Source organism: Ovis canadensis, chromosome 13 (assembly GCF_042477335.2).
Source record: "Ovis canadensis isolate MfBH-ARS-UI-01 breed Bighorn chromosome 13, ARS-UI_OviCan_v2, whole genome shotgun sequence".
Taxonomy (NCBI): domain Eukaryota; kingdom Metazoa; phylum Chordata; class Mammalia; order Artiodactyla; family Bovidae; genus Ovis; species Ovis canadensis.
The window spans coordinates 72,532,701-72,551,425 of NC_091257.1; the positions used below are offsets into that span (position 1 = coordinate 72,532,701).

General features: G+C 43.4%; 2 protein-coding genes across 14 annotated transcripts in view; both read right to left on the reverse strand.

Annotated features, from left to right (window-relative positions):
• Positions 1-739: 739 nt before the first annotated feature.
• The window catches only part of GNAS (GNAS complex locus), a 66,649-nt gene continuing 48,663 nt past the window's right edge, over positions 740-18,725 (reverse strand). For 3 of the 13 annotated variants that reach the window (XM_069548212.1, XM_069548205.1, XM_069548209.1), the window contains 12 exons: positions 15,130-15,202; positions 12,128-12,172; positions 7,847-7,901; positions 7,641-7,760; positions 5,777-5,874; positions 2,653-2,707; positions 2,451-2,524; positions 2,277-2,335; positions 2,048-2,168; positions 1,762-1,892; positions 1,476-1,543; positions 740-1,251 (listed from right to left, as the gene is read on the reverse strand). In XM_069548212.1, coding sequence (XP_069404313.1) covers positions 1,105-1,251; positions 1,476-1,543; positions 1,762-1,892; positions 2,048-2,168; positions 2,277-2,335; positions 2,451-2,524; positions 2,653-2,707; positions 5,777-5,874; positions 7,641-7,760; positions 7,847-7,901; positions 12,128-12,172; positions 15,130-15,202 — 1,046 coding nt within the window. In that variant the 3' untranslated portion in view covers positions 740-1,104. Of the gene's footprint in view, positions 1,252-1,475; positions 1,544-1,761; positions 1,893-2,047; positions 2,169-2,276; positions 2,336-2,450; positions 2,525-2,652; positions 2,708-5,776; positions 5,875-7,640; positions 7,761-7,846; positions 7,905-12,123; positions 12,173-15,125; positions 15,203-18,725 lie in introns of those variants that run through there. The other 10 variants (XM_069548216.1, XM_069548215.1, XM_069548214.1 and 7 more) reach the window with 5 other exon arrangements.
• Positions 7,701-18,725, reverse strand: part of LOC138417600 (neuroendocrine secretory protein 55) — a 59,939-nt gene continuing 48,914 nt past the window's right edge. Inside the window, exons 2-5 of the mRNA XM_069548218.1 lie at positions 15,130-15,202; positions 12,128-12,172; positions 7,847-7,901; positions 7,701-7,760 (exon numbers count right to left, since the gene is read on the reverse strand). The gene's annotated coding sequence lies outside the window, so the exon portion shown is untranslated. The remainder of the gene's footprint in view (positions 7,761-7,846; positions 7,902-12,127; positions 12,173-15,129; positions 15,203-18,725) is intronic.

The following is an 18,725-nucleotide window of genomic DNA, read 5'->3' on the forward strand; positions in this document are numbered from 1 at the left end:
TTGAACTGTAAAGATAGCCATTTTAAAAGTAACTTTCTGTATTTAAACATACATGTTTGCTGCACATTGAGTTCATTTACATATGGAATGAGATAGGGATCCAGCCTAATTTTTCCCCAAATCACTACACCATTTGTTTGTAACTATTTGATAGCTTTGCACCAGGTTTATTCCTCCCAACCCCCTACCTCCCACACCCCTCCCATCATTTTTACTGAGTTAATAATTGACAAATTTTAATATATTCAGTGTATACAGTGTGATGATTTAATATACATTATACACTATTTCTTGAGTAAATCCACTTGATTTGAAACTGCATTACTAAATTCCTCCCACCCAATTGAGATGTTGGATGCACAAAGAGCTGAAAAGCAGACACCTATTTTGGGGAGAGTAGGGAAGTAGACCCACCCTAAGATAGTATATAAAGGTATAAATTGGTAGAATACTTGGATAGGGCAGCAATGCTCAAAGTATAGAATTTTTTGATGGACCTTAATGGTTTTCTTCAGGGCATCGGTTTGGGAGAAGGACAGGGTGATCATTTGGTATCGTCTGAAAATCATTTTCAGAAACCCAAGGTTAGGTCAACAAATAGTATGGGAAGATTTTACACCCACTTATAACCTTGGGGCCTTGTCACCTAAACATGGGGGCCTCCTAACTTTTGATGTAGTCCAAACCCTGAACAGTGCATGTCTGCTCGAAACCGCAAATAATTCACAGGAGTCACATCTTTGCTCACATTTAATTTTTATTTTGATTTTTTTAATGCTGCACAACACGATATTTATTTCATTTGTTTCATTTATTTCATTTATTTATTTCTGTTTGCTGCTATTATATTTTGCTTACTTAAAGAGAGAAGGGAACATTTGTGGCCTTTTTTTCTTAATCTTAATCTATAGGCCGCCTTAAGCTTTCTAAATTTGTAATATTTAAGCAAGCTGTAGGGTAAAGGGGGTTTCGCAAAATCACTTGAGGGAAAGGAAAGGTTGCTTTGTTAATCATGCCCTATGGTGGGTGATCAACTGCGTGTAGTTATATCTTACTTGTAATTAATTGCGCTTAAGGCCTTAATTAAATCTAGAGGTTCCCTTCTTAGAGCAGCTCATACTGACGGAGGTGCATGCGCTGGATGATGTCACGGCAGTCGTTGAACACACGGCGGATGTTCTCGGTGTCCACAGCGCAGGTGAAGTGAGGGTAGCAGTAGTGGCGCCCATCTCCACTAGCAGTGCTGATTCTCTGTGGGGACAGAGGAATGGTGGTCAGTGACCCCTCGCCAGAAACTCACCAGTAGATGTCATCTACCAAACTCTGCCCGCTAGTTATTGACATTATGTTGAAACAATCCCCAACTGAAGGGCACAAAGGCTAAGAGTCATGCTGGCTATCAGTGAAATAACATGGAGGAACTGGATGGTTTGATCCTCAGATTTAGAATTAAGTAAACAACAGTCTCTACTCACCAGAAATTCATCTCGAATGAAGTACTTGGCCCGGGTCACGCGTGGGTCCTCTCCAGGCTCGGGAGTCGCTGTAAAGAATATAAATATTTTGTTACTTAAGTAATTAGAATGAGATTCTTTTGCTCCCCCTATAGACCCCTTATAGTGTGGTGGTGGTGGTGGTGGCTGGGGAAGTGGAGTTCCATTCTTAGAGATCATTCATTTTTAAAATCAATAGAAATCTTTAACATATGCAAAACCCTGTGGGACCCATGGGCACTAATCAACTGCAGAAGGCCATACGTACCATCCTCAGGAGTAGTGTAGCGAGCAAATTCTGGAAAGTAGTCCTCAATCTTCGATTTTCCAGCAAGGACTTTCTCAGCCAGCAGATCTTGCTTGTTGAGGAACAGAATCACAGAGATGGTGCGCAGCCATCTAAGAGGGAAGCATGTTTATTGCCCAGGAAAAGAGAGTATTCTTTTTGCAAGTGGTTTGAGATGCCTGCACAAGAACTTGTACAAGATTCTTTTCTATTGACCTTGACATCAGTAGGAAGGAGACTCGGGGGAGGGGGGCGTCACTGCACAAACCTGTTGTTCCAGATGCTCTTGAAGAGGTTCAGAGCCTCCTGCAGGCGGTTGGTCTGGTTGTCCTCCCGAATGACCATGTTGTAGCTGCTGCTGGCAACCACGAAGATGATGGCAGTCACATCTTCAGCACGAGAAAGCAAACATAACGCATGTTAGCAGGGAAAGTGATCCTTAACAACTAGAAAAGCAAAATGTCCTTAAAGAGCAGAGAAGCCCGCGGCTCCCGTACCATTGAAGCATTGGATCCATTTGCGGCGTTCATCGCGCTGGCCGCCCACGTCAAACATGCTGCAGGAGAGAAATGATACCTGGTCACTCCAAGGGCGACACTGGTCCACCACTCTCCCTACCAGAAGGAACGTCAAGATATCTTTTTTTTTTTTAAAGGGAACCATTTACTTACTGGAAGTTGACTTTGTCCACCTGGAACTTGGTCTCAAAGATTCCAGAAGTCAGGACACGGCAGCGGAGCAGATCCTAAAACAGAATCTTGGGTCAAGGGATCTCACCAAAACCAACTAACACTCATTAATTGCCAGTCTGGAGTTGCCAATTAGTTGGGACAGAGGGCTCCAAGTCCTCTGCTTGTGAGAATGTGTGCGTACCTGGTCGCTGGGCACGTAGTCATCCTGCTTGATGACATCAATCTTGTCCAGGAAGCTGGGAGAAAAAGATGCATCAGGGTGACCACATACTCGTGCCACTTTGCCCACCCACTATTCCTGCCTCTCTGCAACGATCAGCTAATGGAAATGATCACCCCACAGTTACATGGCGTTAAGTCAGTGGGAATTTTTCTTGTGTTCATTAAACTTATGATTCCAAGCTTATGCTTTAGAGAGGTTAGAGCAAAGAGAATATAAGATAAATGTACCTGGCTGAGCAGTAGTACGTCTAGGAATCAGGAACTAGGAGTGGGCTCTCCTGGCCTTGTTTTAATTTTAAAAGGCTGGTTCTGTGCAGATCAATCAGCTGACTGATTTTGTGCAGTTTGATAATGACTGAGTTAAATTCAAATTGTTTGGCTTTGGTTAAAATGGCAAGTAGTATGAAAATTGGACTCTTCCTGTCATGCGGTGTTTTAAAAAATGGAAAAAAAATGGCACATTTAAGAGCAGCAAGGTTTTTTCCCCTCCCAAGAGACTAATAAAAATGAGATTGTCTGAGTTACTCAGAAAGGGTATCCCTTCCTTCTACTTGTAAGAAGGGGCCGGGCCCTTACCAAACTGAACAGGAAACAGACACAACGTTCCCTTCCGTTCTACTTGGTCTATGAAATAGCACAGTCCAGATATTAAACTTTAGTGTTTTCAAAAACCCTCACAGCCACCCAGGTTAGGGGCTCTTATTCAGGCTGGGAGCCTGCATAGTGGAGGGGTAGAGATCTTAGGGGCCATCCTTAACGATGAGAAAGCTTTATAGGGGAAAAGCAGTGTTTTTCACCTCCCTCTCCACAGCTATACACTGTCCCCAAAGCAAAAAGTACCTTGCTTATGTTGCCAGACTAGATAACACTGTTAGGAAAAATAACTTTTAAAACACTGATTACTGTGTTAATGGTAAAACCAGCTTTTTTCTTTTTCCCCCTTGGGGGAGGGGTCTGGAATTATTTTAAAAGGGGCTAATCAGAGAAGAAAAATCACAAAGAAAAGTCTATTTAAAGAAAGTCTGTACCTTTTTTTTTTCTTCTTTCCTCCTTCCTTTTTACCAGTTTAAAGTTAGTCTGGCTTAGAGGATATACTAACTTGCCCAATCAGTCTTACATTACAGTACCAGTCCAGAAATAGCTCCCCAGCCGCCCTGGCCTCCAGCATGTTGCCATGGCAACAGAACCACAGTTCTAAAAATAGATCATCAGCACCAAATCTTGTGAGAGAGACATCTGGAGTGGGGCCAGCCAAACCCCGGCTCAACAAATAAAAACAGGCGCCTTAAGAAATGGGCAAGGTAGCAGTAGATCAACTTTTTAACATAAAGGCAGTGAAACCAGAAACACACTGGTCACTGCAGGGGCAGAGCCGCTTTCCAATCATTGGGCTGGGGAAGACATTTTATAAAATTTGAGCTGTGTTCTCTTTTTCTTAGAGTTTCCTTAAAACTTTCCATAAACTGCATATGTTGCCTTTTTCAGATAAAGTTGCAGGAGTAATTGAGTGTTGCTTTAAAAAAAAAAAAAACTTTTAAATGGTGTGAGATTAAAAAAAAAAAGCTGGCTAAACTGTTAATTAATGAAGTGTTACACCCTACCCCCTCCCAGAGCACTCCAAACTGGAGTGGTTAAATCCTTCTAATCTTGTACCTGTACTTCTGACTTGGATCCAAACTACAAAAGGCAAACAATTCCAGGATTTCCATTTGTTTTGCATTACTATAATTAGCACTTCCAGCTTTAAGCTCAAACTTTTGAGAAAATCAGAGACTTTGTTGAAGAGGGGGTGGGGGTTGGGGGGGGGTCACAGAGACTGGCCAAGATGGACTTTTTTTTTTCTCACTTGTTGAAAAAATATACAGATTTGCTTGTATATGAAATCACAAAATAGCTGTATGTGTGATAACTGAAAATAATCAAATGCACTTCCAATGGGAAAGCAGGGCCAAGGAGAGAGAAACTGACAGGCTTCACAGCCCCTAACACAAGCTCTTGTCATGTGTAGATAACAGGAATTTGGGGCACTTGCTTTGTGTTTGCAGTTGGAGTGCTGTCACCTCTTCCTCCCTCCTGTTTATTCAAGTGGTTTTCATAAGTTCCTCAGGCGTGGGGCTCCTAAGTAATGCAATTTTAGCTTTCTGTGAGCCAGCCGGGTACCATGTTTCTGGTTACTTAATATTTTCAATAGCAAAATTGTGTGTGTTTCAGTTACTTACATAAGAGAGGCTGAAACATCACAAATATCTCTTGCCCTTCCCCCAGTCATAAAAGACAATCCAACTTAAGAATATATGATAACTGAGACCGCTGAGTACATTTGTGCAACATCAGCAAACAAACGATACCTTTAAAATATCTTTTATGGCTCTGAACATCACATATTTGCTATATTATGTACAGGATAAGCAAGGTCGTAAACTATTTAAAAAGCAACTTTCCAGCTGTGTTTATCACATCCACTGGAAGAGAGCCCATGAAGGGACACAGCAAGGACCCCATGGGGGGAGCATCCTCAAATTAAGCCCAGTGTGAATGAATCAATAAGGATAGGAGATGGAATTCAACACAATACCCAACTCTAGATGAACTAGACATATTGGACTCTAGCAGCTACTACAGTCACTTACCTGATAGTAGAAATACTGGACTGGCCACGAAGGAGGGGGGAGGCATATTTTTGCCACACTGTTCCTCTTTGTCACGTTTTAAATTATAGCAATAAAATACAATACTTCTACCTTATCCAAAGTGTGAAAGCTGTCCTATCTCCCCACATGCTTGGAGGTCAATTCAATTAATTACTTCAAGGTAATTAATTATGAACATCACTTTACTGCAGGTAATTATCATTTTGCTCTACCAGGCATTACCTGTTTGTATAAAAATAATGTCACTGCACTAAAAAGTACAATTAAGGGCTTTATAAAACCAGTGAATTGGACTACAACTTTCAAACTGCAGGCTGGCTTCTCTGAAAAGAAGTAACTTAAACAGTGTGAGTTGTGGTTTTTAGGATGTTCTCCATGCGCTCGTGTTTGTGTGTGTGCGCGTGCACGCTGATGCGGAGACAGTGTACTTACTACTGGGCGCAGTCAATCAGCTGGTACTCATTGGAGCGCTCATAGCAGGCACGCACCCCTTCATCCTCCCAGAGAGCCTTGGCATGCTCATAGAATTCCTGGAAGTGAACAAGAGAGGGAATGTTTAGACACAGGGGCTGCTCCCAGTCAGTGAGACCAGAGTTCACCCTGCCACCAACCCTGGGTGCAATTATTCCGTTTCGAGGCAAACTAAGGAGTCAGTGTTCATAAAGAACTTCAGCGTGCTACACGTATTTGGAAATTGACACCAGCTGATCTCTTTCTGTGGATTACTGGTCTTGGGTAGTTTTCATTCTGTACTTTTTTGGGAATGGGATGAAGGGCCAAACTGAACTACTGAATAAGTTTCTTTCCTCACCCAATTGCTTACCTAGGAGGAATACAAGCTAATTAGGAGACTTTGCCAATAAATGATTTGATGTCATGGAGGTAAGACATCTCATTTATGAAGATGTGATGAGACCGCAATTTTCCTTCCAGGAAAATGTGAATTTTAGCAAAAAATATTATAATTGGGAGCTATTGGCAAATCTGACCTTGTCAGTCAATGCCTATCAATCAAAGGAGCAAATGACCTCTGCCTAGTTTTAAACTGCAATAGGTCACGGTTCATATGTCATTTGACGTAAAAACATTTTTAATTATATGGGGCAATCTCCCCTTACAAGGGAAGGAAAGGTTTTTCTGCAATGTGAATGCAGCAAGAAAAGGGTCAAAAGCTAAACAGGAGGACCCTTAAGAGTCACCATCCTGGTGCATTTTCTCCTGTTAGAGCTACAGAATCACAGAAGAGTCTGTGTTGGGCATTATGTATGCTGTGTTTACTGCTGGACTCTTCTTTTATTTCTTCCTATTTAAGAAAATTTACCTAGCCATACTTATTAATACTGCTTCCTGGATAGGAGAAGTTTGCAGCCAAACACATTTAAAATATACAAACACAAATTCCCACGAAATCCTGACAAAAGGCAACAATAAGTCATTGTTTTTGCTGTAGACAAGTCTTTTCCTTCTGGACCTTATAAACTTGCCCATCTTTCCACCGTATTTCCTGTTCCCCTCTTATAAACTATTCTTCCCTCACTAAGGGTCAAAACATATATATATATATATATATATATATATGCTTAGGGCATGGGCAGTTCTCTGTTCCCTAAAAATAGTTCTTTACAGAGCCAACAAATCTGTGCAAAAAGTGTCCTGCACGTCAGCCAGGGAACAGAGAAGACAATCCCTGTGTTATGACATTTAGGTGAGGGCCTTTTGTAATTTTTTTTTAATTAATGAGAAAAGACTTCATTTAGCCAAAGGACTGATTCTAGAAAAAAAATTAACCAAAGTTAAATGGCAAGTTGTTTAAAATGAGAATATCTCCCATTTATAAAACAGCGCTGGCACTTCATTTCTCATTCCTTGATATCTCAGAATAGTTTCAATCGCTAGACGATTAGCATTTCTGTGCCATACTCAACATACAGTACTTTGTCACAAGATGTGTATACGGGAATAATTAAGGCTGCCACAACTCATGACTTTTTCTTCTGTGAAAATTTACAGTCCAATCCAGTGGGAATTGTAGTATTGAACTGGGATGTTTACTTGTGGAGAGGAGTCAAGACTGACAAGGGGTGACATAACTTTGCTCCTCCGTCTTGACTAAAGCCCTAATGATTATTGCTAGCTGTTGCTGTCATTTAAAGAATAAGGATTCTTAATGGGTTAACTGTTTCCTAACAGTGTCAAAGAAATGGATTTTGCTGGCAGTGTGCAAACTGAGTTTTGTGGCAGAGTAGGGGGAGGGGGGCCCCTGGTGGTGTGGGGAGGGGGTGCAGGCTTGGCTTACGGGAGGGAAATCAAAATCCGGCACGTTCATCACGCTCAGAATGTAATCCACTCTGAACTGGTTCTCTGGGTTGGCCAGCTCCACAGGGGGCACCAGGTTGCTCATGGCGGCCACGATGGTCTGAAAATGATGGAGCAAAGGTCAGGGGGAGAGCACTGTCTGAAAGGGAGGCTAAAAGAAACGACAGAAAAGGACCAGGCACGTACTTCAATGGCCTCTTTCAGGTTGTTTTTGATGTCCTGCACTTTGGTGGCCTTCTCACTACAGTGGGATTGAAAAGAAAAAAAAAATCATATTGCATCACGTTGACTCACAGTGTCGTTTCAATCACGACTTTCCAACTAAAATAGTATTCTGTTCTTGAAGGAGTGGTGGGTTCAGATCTGTGCTTAGGTTGGAGGTTCCTGAATAATGGTGGTTTCAAATGATAACCATCCATTGTGTCCTGAGGACATGCCCAAGTAGGGCAGAATCCCAAGCATCTAGATAAGGATTGTGGCTACTGTACCAGAAGTGTGGACTGGTTATTTACTATTCAGAGGGGCTTCCACCCTCTTGTGGCCCCCACTGCATACCAGCACTTCCTAAAAGTTCCTACTGGCCTTTATTAGCATCCCTACTGAGGTTTCAGTTGCTCAGTTGTGACTCTTTGCGACCCCATGGACTGCAGCACGCCAGGCATCCCTGTCCCGAAGCTTTTGGTGGGAGTGGTAAAGTGTTATTGTAGGGTTAGGGAGGTGCGGAAAGGTCATGGTGTGCCTTGGGGCTTCTTCAGTCACTGGATTAGCATAGGGATCAGCAGTGAATGAAATGTAGGTGGTAGTGTTAATTACAGACTTAAGGGCCCTATTTTTATTTATTGGAATAGTCACTGTGTGTCCCTCGATGTGGCCAGCAGCAGTGGACAATATTTCTAGTTGATGATGTTCATATACATTGATCCCTCGATGTGAATACAGTAAAATGGAATTCTGCCACCCCTCCCTGAAAGTCTTTTAAGATCTGGGACTTACGAGGGGAAGGGGAGGGAGGCAGTGTGGCCTATGCCCCACAGTTAAGTAGATGTTAGTGCCTCCATCACTTTTTGATTTTAACTTGCACACCTGGCAGGGCACGTGTGGTCTGTGTGGAACCAGCTACTTTCAGGGTCCCTGGGGCCACAGGTAAAGGCCCTTTGACTCTGGGGAACCCTGACATTGTGCTTGTCCCCGTGTCTTCAGACACTGTCCATCATCAAACACAGCCAAGAAAGATTCTTTGGGGCTGTGTTCTTGCCACAGTATTGCCCAGAGTGGGTCACCTGTGGGCTAGGGGATTGGACCACACCCAGGACACACCTACTGAGTATCAGGTCCTGGGAGGTGACAGTAGTGTCACAAAGATGGAAGGTGCTGTCCTCAGGGGAGGGGCTGAGGGTCCCGGTGACAGAGGCAGGAGGGGGACAGGGCTTATATTTTTCTTGCTGGGGATTTTTAAAATAAATCTCTGGAATCCAGTTGATGTATTCACGGGGTTAATTCACCTACAGTACTGGGATGGAGGTAGAAATTAAACACGTAGCCCCTCAGCAGGGGCAGGACACGACAGGACATTAGCGTAGAGGACAAGCGGGGAGGGGATGTTAACAGCAAGAGCAGCCTAGCCGGGAGGTCAGTGTGACGTGGGGAGGGGGAGGCAGCTCCAGGGCCGGGGGTGGGGTGGGTTGTGTGGCCATGTGATCGCCTGCAAAGCCCCGCCCCCCCGGAGAACTTGGCCTTTCACCCTTTCAAAATAAGCCTTTTGCATATTCCTTTGAGCGGTGGGCCCTTGTTTTCCGAGTGATCTCATTTCTTCCTTTCCCCAGGGTGCAACTGGCCCTCCGAGTCTCGTATCTGAATGGGGGGAGCTAGTTGGAGGTACTGCCCTCATCAGGGGCTGAAGAGGTGTATGCTTTGCGGGTGCAGGGCTACAGATGGTACCAGGAACCCCCTCATGGCTTTTAATAAAAGTGCTGCAAGGCGGGAGAACTCCAGGAGAGCTGTGCTGCCAACCAGAAGTGGGGGATTTGTGCCCCAAACCCCTGACTCTTAATGCAACCAGCATCGATATAAAGGGATCTCATCCTGACCCCCTCTGTGTTTGTGAGTTTCTGAAATTCCCAATCGTGTCCCGACTTGGCGCTACGGCCTAAATCAGGTATTTAGACGTTGTAGTTTTAAACGGACATGTTTGTTCCCAAATTGCACACAGAAATTCAAAGTTAAAACCCCACAAGACAGTCTCATTCCCATTCATTAGAAAGAAGCTCCATTTCCATGGTAATGAGCGCCTTGGAGCTTTGGTTTTAAGGTCCCACAACAGTTAAAATCATGTATGTCTGGGTATTAATGCCCAAATGAGCCCAAAGCAAGAGAAAAGTTATTTCCAGAAACCTGGTTCTTTCATTCAGGTTGATATTTTGGTCTAAGTAGTAGTATGGTAATTGGAAAACTTCCAGTCTTAAATACGGATATTCTGAGAATGTGCTCAGTATTCATCTACGTATGTGAATAGGTGTGGGAGTATATCAAGTATAAAACAGCTAAAATAGAAATCTGAAATCTAATTCGGGTGTGTAATACTAAAACAAAAATTCCTCCATTGAAGCAATTACTATGTAGATGGAGATATTATACTGGGGGTTGGCAGGTTTATCATAACTTTTACTATCGATTAATGAATTTAACATTGATTGTGACAGCCTCTGATAAAGTTCCTCATATGTTTTTGAAGTAATGAAAGCCAAAATGTATATCAACTACATACAGAATTCGGATGGATGAAAAGTGGGGACTGGAAGTACTGTTGGATTTTGTAACCCCCCCCTCCCCGCTACCCGCAAAATATATAAAGCCTGAGATCACGGCTGCTTTATATGCTGGGTTCAAATTTTAAGAGATGGCCACCCCCTCCTCCAAGTGTTAGGGGAAGGCTATGTTGTATACTGACTTCTATACCTTTTTATCTTTATGCTTTTTTTCTTTTGGTGGGCAGACAGACGAAAGAAGAAAGACAGAAGACAGACGCAAGATACAGGGATTGCTGAGACATGCAGAGAATTTTTATTTATCACATTTGTTAATACTTAAGTTTTAACTTGTAGAACAGAGTCACAGATAGAAGAGCAGGCTGTTAGTAGGTATTAGTAGGGTTCAGTCAGGGATCTAGCATAGCATCTAGGAAGTATACAGGTGGTGGTTCAATAGGGAGGTGGTTCAATAGAGAGGGGTCACAGCTCCCAAATGCCAACTTTTGGTACAGTAAGCTGTCAATCACTGTTTATGTAGATGCTTTGGGTGGTTGATACACTACGTATTTGTCAATTAGGGATTACTTTTTTTTTTTTGCTTTTTTTTGTTTTTTTTTGTTTGTTTTTTAAATTTTTTTTCAGTTATCTTTAGAGGTTAGGTGTTGGGGCCCCATCCCCCCACCCCCCCACAACAGAATAGTATTCTTATTAGAAGTTCCTAAGACGGGCAATTCCAGCATGCAAAGTGTGATAGGACATAGCCGGGAAGATGAGAAATTGAAGCCATCATCTAGGGGTTATATAGTCTAAAAAAAACAGATGAACAAACATGTGTCAGTTACTTGGTCCCGACCCCCATCTCCTTTGCCCCTCCCCTCCCAAGCCACAGAAGCTATTTTTGAGGTGCCCTAGGCTAGGTCAGTTGGCTCTGCATGTTCTCAGGACAAAGACCTGCTCCCTCACTGCATGCTGAATACGCAGAGCAGTGCTTGGAGAGGGTTACCTGGCATGCGTGTATGTACCTGTGCATGAGTGTGATGGGCAGTGCGGATGCAGGAAGTGAAGGAAAAAAAATAATTTGATAATGAATGGAAAAAGATGGAGGCCATCATTAATTTCCTGTCCACTGGATAAAATGACAATTTTAAAAAGACCAGAGACTTTTCGAGATCATTCTCAATAATGACCTCCCTCCTCCTCAAGGTGCCAAGCATTTATCTCCCCCTGCCCAATTAAGGACGGTGCGGCACCAAGTATTTTAATAGAGATAAAAAGATTTTTTTTTCCCCCAAAGAGGTCTGAAATCTTAACATCAGACCAGCCACAGGGTAGACAGAATTTAGTAGTTTTAAAAACAAGTAGCCAGTTTTTAAAACAAGTAGCCAATTCAAATGGAGAGCTGGGGGTGGGGGATAGAAACCGTCTATGTTTGAAATCCTAAATTGACCGTCTTAATGCTGAACTCTACTGCTTTCCCCCAGCTGAATCTAACTATACCTTAAGGATGGCAAAAAAAAAAAAAAAAAAAATTGTTTTGCACTTCACTTGCTCTGAAATGACAAGAAATTGTGTTGTTTGCAAATGTATATACCAAGATGGCTGATGGCCTTAAATGATTTTGGTTTTCTTCCCGGGTCTCTGTGTCCTGTTTCCCAGTATGAGCTTTGTGTTTGTCAGGTGTGTGTGTGTGAAAAGTTTTTCTGTTTTTGAATGTTCCTACCCATCGCTGTTGCTCCTTGCAGCCTGCGGGTCCTCTTCGCCGCCCCTTTTAAAGAGAGATTGAAAGCTCACCTAATCTGCAAGGCACCGCAATTTCACAAAAACCCCACACAGCCTCCCTACATTCCTAAACAAACGGCCGCCATCCTCCCGTTCATTCTTAGGTCGCCTTCCTGGCTAAATTGGCACGTCTACTGAGACTGCAGGCCATGGAGGGAAGAATTCCACACCTTCACTGCAGCATTAGCAGAACCCTCTGGAGACTTCCGTCAGGTACAGGAGGGACGGATAATTATTTTCTTGTGCTTTCACTAAATGTACATGCATCAGGGAGCTAACGCAGTGATTTATCTCACAGTTCTTTGGAGAATATAACAGCGTGAAAGGCCCCTGATGGTTCCAGACCTCAGTCGCCGTGTTGTACTGAATACACATAGGTCCATGATTTTCGGCCCGTGACTTTCTGGTGCATTATTAATTTCCTCCCTTCTTGGACTTGGGCAGCTACCTATGTTTTTATTTCTATGTAACTGTTCCCCACAAATTGTCATCAATTAAAAGTGTGCCTGGACTGTGAGGCACACAGCAAAAAAAAAAGATTAAAAGAATAAAACCCACTACCACCAAGCCCCTCCCTCCCCAAACCAAATCTTCGTGAATGGCAGGAACTCCTCCTTAAAGGTGGGAGGGACAGGATGGCTTAAGCTGTCTACCAGGTCTTGTAATTGATTAGCTTATTAGCTCATCCAGTGTTAATGGCACTCCCCCCAACCCCAAACAGTTAGCTAGCGTTGAGTTAGGAAAATCCGCATTTGACCTCTTTATTTGTGAAGGTCAGATTAATATGCCACGGTTACTCTGCAGAGGTACTTGGCACAGCAGTCTGCGGACAGTTAAGGCAAATGTAATAGCTCAGCCCAGCCCTGACAAAGCGCACGTTTACGGAGCAAGGAGGCAGAGACCCTGAGCCACTACACAGAATCCCCTTGGGTGGACGGATGTCCTCACTTGGCAGGGAATTCCTAGTGGAGAAGGAAACCGCCTTTGTTGCAATACCGCAGCGAGGAAAAAGAAAAAAGGAGGCTCATTTGTATGAGATAAAAATAAGGTTTCTAGGCTCACATAAAGAATTCCCCTGTATGTCACTTTCACAGGCTAAATTTAACATCCTCAGAGATTACCTATGGTTTCCTCTACAAACAGGCAAACTGGGAATGTCTCTTCCTCTTTCGGGGGGCGGGGGGGGGGGTGCAAAAAAAAACCCAACAACCCAGAAAAGAGAAGTGCTGGTTTAAATGCCTCGTCTGCTTTACAGACAGGTTCACTTAGGGGGGAGAAACTTTTCTCTAAAAATTAAAAAATTTTACGGCAATCCACAGAGTAATAAAACTTTAAGTGAATTATTTCAAGGATGTCCTATCTTCTATTGGACCTGAGCTAAGGTAAACAGTGGCTCTGCATCCTTTTAAAAATGCAGGCCACATCCAGTTTTAATCAAAATATTTATCTAGAGGGGACATGGTCAAATTATTTTTGCTTAACAAGCCTCCTGAAGCAGCACTCCCTGGAAAGTTGCTGGGGGGAAAATTATGCAAGGTTTTTCTTTAAATTACAAAATCACAGCAAAAAGCCTATTTCAGGCTTTTTAATTGACAGACAGCAGTCTTTGGTGGCAAGGCTTTACTGAAAGGTGTGTCAAATTAAGAATTTCAGAATTGATTTGTGACATGTGAAGGTGACTTAATCAACATATACTTGCATACTATTAACTCATCGGGAGAGCCATTCATAAAACTGGTAAAAGAGCTCATCCCTCTGAATTTTAAACTTAGAAAGCATTCTAAACTAAATGTCCATTTGTATGGATGATGTCATCCTGTTCTCTACCTTCCCCCTCCATGATTATTTGGTCTAAGAAATTCTAGAATTTTCCAATAAAGAGCTGCCTCCTGCAGTTCTTTTACTTCTAATAGGTGATAAAATTCATCTCTGTTTCCCCCTGTGTAGTGCACAGTAGGAGACAGTAACTGGTCTTTATTAGTTCGTTGGAGGGAAGGGTTGGTGCATAACTGAATTAAAACTATGCCCCTGACTCAGCCTCCCCTTTGGAAACTAAAGGGGAATGCAATTTTAAATTGAACCCAGGTTTAAGAAAAGGAATAGGATTGCTAATCAACTAGTTAACTGCAAACTAGTGCCTGCAAGTGTTTGTCAGGTTGACGACCCTTACCAGCCCTCCCACCCCCGTGAAAGTAGAGGTGGGTCTGGGGAAACCTCTGCCGCTTATTTGCATTCTTCTCCTATAGTTTACATGTTCATATATGCACTCTCTTTTCATCTTTATTCTCACTGCGGTATTGTCACATTGTCCTAAAGCAAGATGCCTTGAAGGACTTTTCAAAGGCAAAAGTGCTCCTAGGTCTGGCCAGAAGTACCTAACTCCCAGCCTTTCTATCATTTAAATATCTTTTTCTTTTCTTTAGGCAAGATCATCGATTTTTAAAAAGGGAAATGATGATTTGCCCATGATAATTCCACAGTGGGGGGCGGGATGAAGAATTACTAACAAGGGCTGACTCTTCCCACTTTGTTTTATGTGAGATTATTATTGAAACAATGTTTCCGTAATAGTTTAAAACATCCTGCACTGGTGCATTGCGCTGAAATGTGCTGGGGGTGGGGACCAGCTCTGCAGTGGTCAGCGTGGCCAGGCAAAGGGATGGCCAGGGCCGGTGTTAGCCACGTTGGAGACCCACTGCACCAAAACCTACCGCAGACCTGTCACGGGGCCAACGCAGGGGCTTTATAACTATTACTGTTTGTTGCTGCACCAAAGAGTAAAAAAGGAGGAAAAGAGCCCCTAAAGAGCTCTTTCCTGAAATGTAGGCTGAAAAAATTAAGCGGACATTGGCTGCCCAGCCCCTAAAAGCTACCTAAACTTCCTAAAGGTTAGTATAAAATGTGATACTCTGATCGTGCCCTTGGTAAAGATTTGACACTTACTCTCCATTAAACCCATTAACATGCAGGATCCTCATTTGCTTCACAATGGTGCTTTTACCAGATTCTCCAGCACCTAGAAAATGAAAGTAAGTCTCAGGTTAAGAAAGAGGCATTTTACACACTTTGGGCAGGGAGGAGAGAGAGGGAGAGAGAGAGAGAGAGACACTACTGCTGTTTTCTCCATAGAAGCAACACGTAAAACACAAGCAAAATAAGAGACGTGTAAATTTCCTTGACATTTCGACGCAGAAAAAATGAAATAAACATCCAACTTTGTGTGTACCTGCAGTATTTCACCATCAGAACAACAAACAAGAATTAAAGGTTTTGGTTTGTTTAGGTGTTGTTTAGGTGTTTTTAGTTGTTTTAAAATTTGTGGGGTGGGCACACAAAGAATGATGCAATTTTGTCATGGTGGGGGGAGGTAGGAAAATTACAGTTATAACTATGAAACTGGATCTCTGAACTACGAGCATTCACTGGTAAAAATGTACACCTTAATGTATATGGGCACATAATTCTTTGTCAGCTGTTTCATGGTTAAAATACCTCAGGGTTCACAGACAATGCCCAGACCCCCTAAGGCGCCCCCAGATCTAAACTGACGCAGCAGCTCTCCAACATTTTCTCAAAGTAGCTGTTTTGTCTGCAGGGTTCTTGTCCCCTGGGCTACTTAAAAATCACCCCCTTAGCCCCACAATATGCCATTTGATCCACTTCTCCACACTCCTCCCCCCTTTTACTGCAAACTTTATTTTTCTATGGTAAACTCTCTGGATATAATAACCATTTGGGGGTGGGGGGGGGAAGATGAAAGACCATCGATTTGCTGTCTTCTTGAAAAATATTTAAATATAGTGCTTGAAACCCTATTAATAACATGTTAAAAAGGACAAGACTTTAATCATAAGGGGAAATATTCCTGAAAACGATGGAATTGTCAATGATTCCAAGCCCTTCACGACTAACAGAGCTAGAAAAAGGGCGTATGCCCCATTTGAAATCACCTTAAATTTGTAAAAACATGTATTTTATGGGAAAAAACATAGTTCCACCAAGCTAGGAGGAGGATTGCTAGTTTCTCGGCCTCCGTAAATGGATACTCTGTCCAACAAATAATCCTGAGTGGACAATTTTTGTCCCCCTCCCACACAAACCTATGTGGTTTTGTAGCCCCTCTTCACTTTTTATTGTTTTGTTTTACTGCCCAGAGAGCAAAGCATTCCTCCTCCTTTTGCCTTTTCACAAGGCTGTAATCAATATCTGTAAAAAGTTAAAATTAGTTTCCACAGAAACATTGATTTCAAAGCAAACATTCTGTCTTAATGAGCCTAACTCTCACAAATTAAAATATTAATAGTACTATTGAAGAGAATACATAATATTAATCAGAATCTCCAATATTCTTATTTCGTGTTAAAATTCGTAGCACCTCTCTTTTACATGCAGAGGTCTGTGCCTCAGTTTCCACATTTAGGAAATCAGAGAAACTGAAAAACTACTGCAAGATCTTTTGTGGCCCTGTAATTCAAATTTTATTCCATTAAATTAAAAAAGAGGATCCTCTTTTTTTAAAAAGGGCATCATGATGTTTACTCTTTTTTTGGATAAGGGGCATCACTCAGTGAGAATCACCATTTAAAGATGTAAAACGCATGGCACTGACCCGGGCTGCAGAGCCCCATGCCAGAGGCTTTTTATGATAATGGGACTAGGACCCCTGGGGCAGGTTAGCCTAGTGATGCCAGGTGCATTCAGAGTTAACAGTCTCAAATTAAGGGGAGACTATGATCACTGTGCAAAGGTGTCAGAAATTTAAGGTACCATTTGCATCACACTTGTTTTAAATTATTCAGATAGCAAGAGTGTTCTAGGAAAGATTCTAGACTTTTCTAGGCTTATACTTTGAAATCAAATTATACGCAATTAATATTCACACACCATAATTCCACCTTTAGAAGTTTCTGACAACAGCTCAACATATGTACCATTTAATTACTGTAATTGCAAATGCATAAACACCAAAGAGACTTATTTTCACTTAATAATTTTCTGCTTTACATATATCTGGACCCAGGAGAACAAAGACATGACCCGTCCCCCAAAAGCAAAGGAGACGCCACCACAACGGAAAAACAGCCCTTTACATTTTATTCTTTTTAATCAAGCTCTTTTGTTGATATGTGACCCTGAACTAGGTCTTAACCTAGCAAATTCACTCAGATAGCCAAATTAGTGAGGAAATGGAAAACTTCCATACTAATTAATGCTTGTGTAATTCTTCTGGTCATTTAAACAATTTCTTTTATGCTTCTTTTATTTATTTTTCAAATCAGCACCTTTAAGAAAAATGGGGGAAAGGCCATCTCCTTAGAGTTAACAGCCCCCCCCACGCCTTTTTTTTTCTTTTTTTTTGCCAAAGAGGAAAAACCGCAATCAAAAGAGAAAACCCAAAACCAAACAACCAAATGTCACTTGACAAACAACTAATTCATGTATTCTCCTCTCCTTCCACCTGGAAAAAAACTCTTTTCCTTCATGTGCGCTGGATTCTCCCCCCCACCCCACCTTGAAAAGGACAAAAAAAAAAAACAAAAAAAAACGCCATTTCCAGACCAAGAAGCCATTTACAGACAAATGTCATTTTCCAGTTTTGATTTGTGCATGTCTTTTTTTTTTTCCTTTTTTCACAAAGCGCTCTCAATGTGGCCGACTAACAGGAAAATGTGTGTGTGCTAATGGTTTATGGGGGGGGGGGGCGCTGCTGCGAGGGGGGGGGTGGGCGGCAGCTGCTACAATTAATTCTCTTCTGTGCTTTTCAAAAAGCCTGCATATCTGGAAGGGGAAAAAAAGGTCATACTGTAAAATGACGTGTCATTTGGCTTCACTGGGCACTTCAGCGTACTAACTCCATTTTTTTTTTTTCGGCCTTATTTTATTCGATTCTCCTTCGCTTCCTTCCACGGCCCGGCCCGGCCCGGGACACGTCTGCTCCGCGCACACAGAGTGTCCTGCCCCAAACGCACCAAGTCGCGCCCAGCGGCCGCCGCGCAGCCTCCTCCCGCCCCCCCGCCCCCCCCTCGGCTCCGGCGCCACGACTCGCCCGCGCCCCCCTCCCCCTCGCTGCACCACCTTTACCACCCGGAGCCCTTCCGAGGGGCTGATGTCACCCACCCCCCCCCACTCTCCGCGGCCACTTCCCCCGCCGAACCTCCCCTCGACGAGGCCCCCTCCGCCACCGCGGCGTCCCCCCGCCTCTCCCCTGCTGGCTGGCTTTTTCCCTGTCCCTCTCCCGACAAATCACACACCCCACGGAGGCGGGTCCCCCTCCCGTGGCCCGCCACCCCGTTTCCTGTCCCCGAAACCCTCTTTTTGTCGCAGTCTCCCGAGCCCTGTGGGACTCCCCCTCCCCCTCCCCAACACGCACCCGAAGCCCCGGCGCCGTGTAGGCCTCGCGGGGAGAGAGAGAGAGAGAGGGGAGGGCGCGGGGAGGACGGGAGAGGGACCGGGAGCGGGCGGCCAGGGCAGGGAACCCCGCGCTCGCGTCGCCACGGCCCCCAGCCCCATTTCAGGCCCCCGCCCGGCCGAATGGCGCC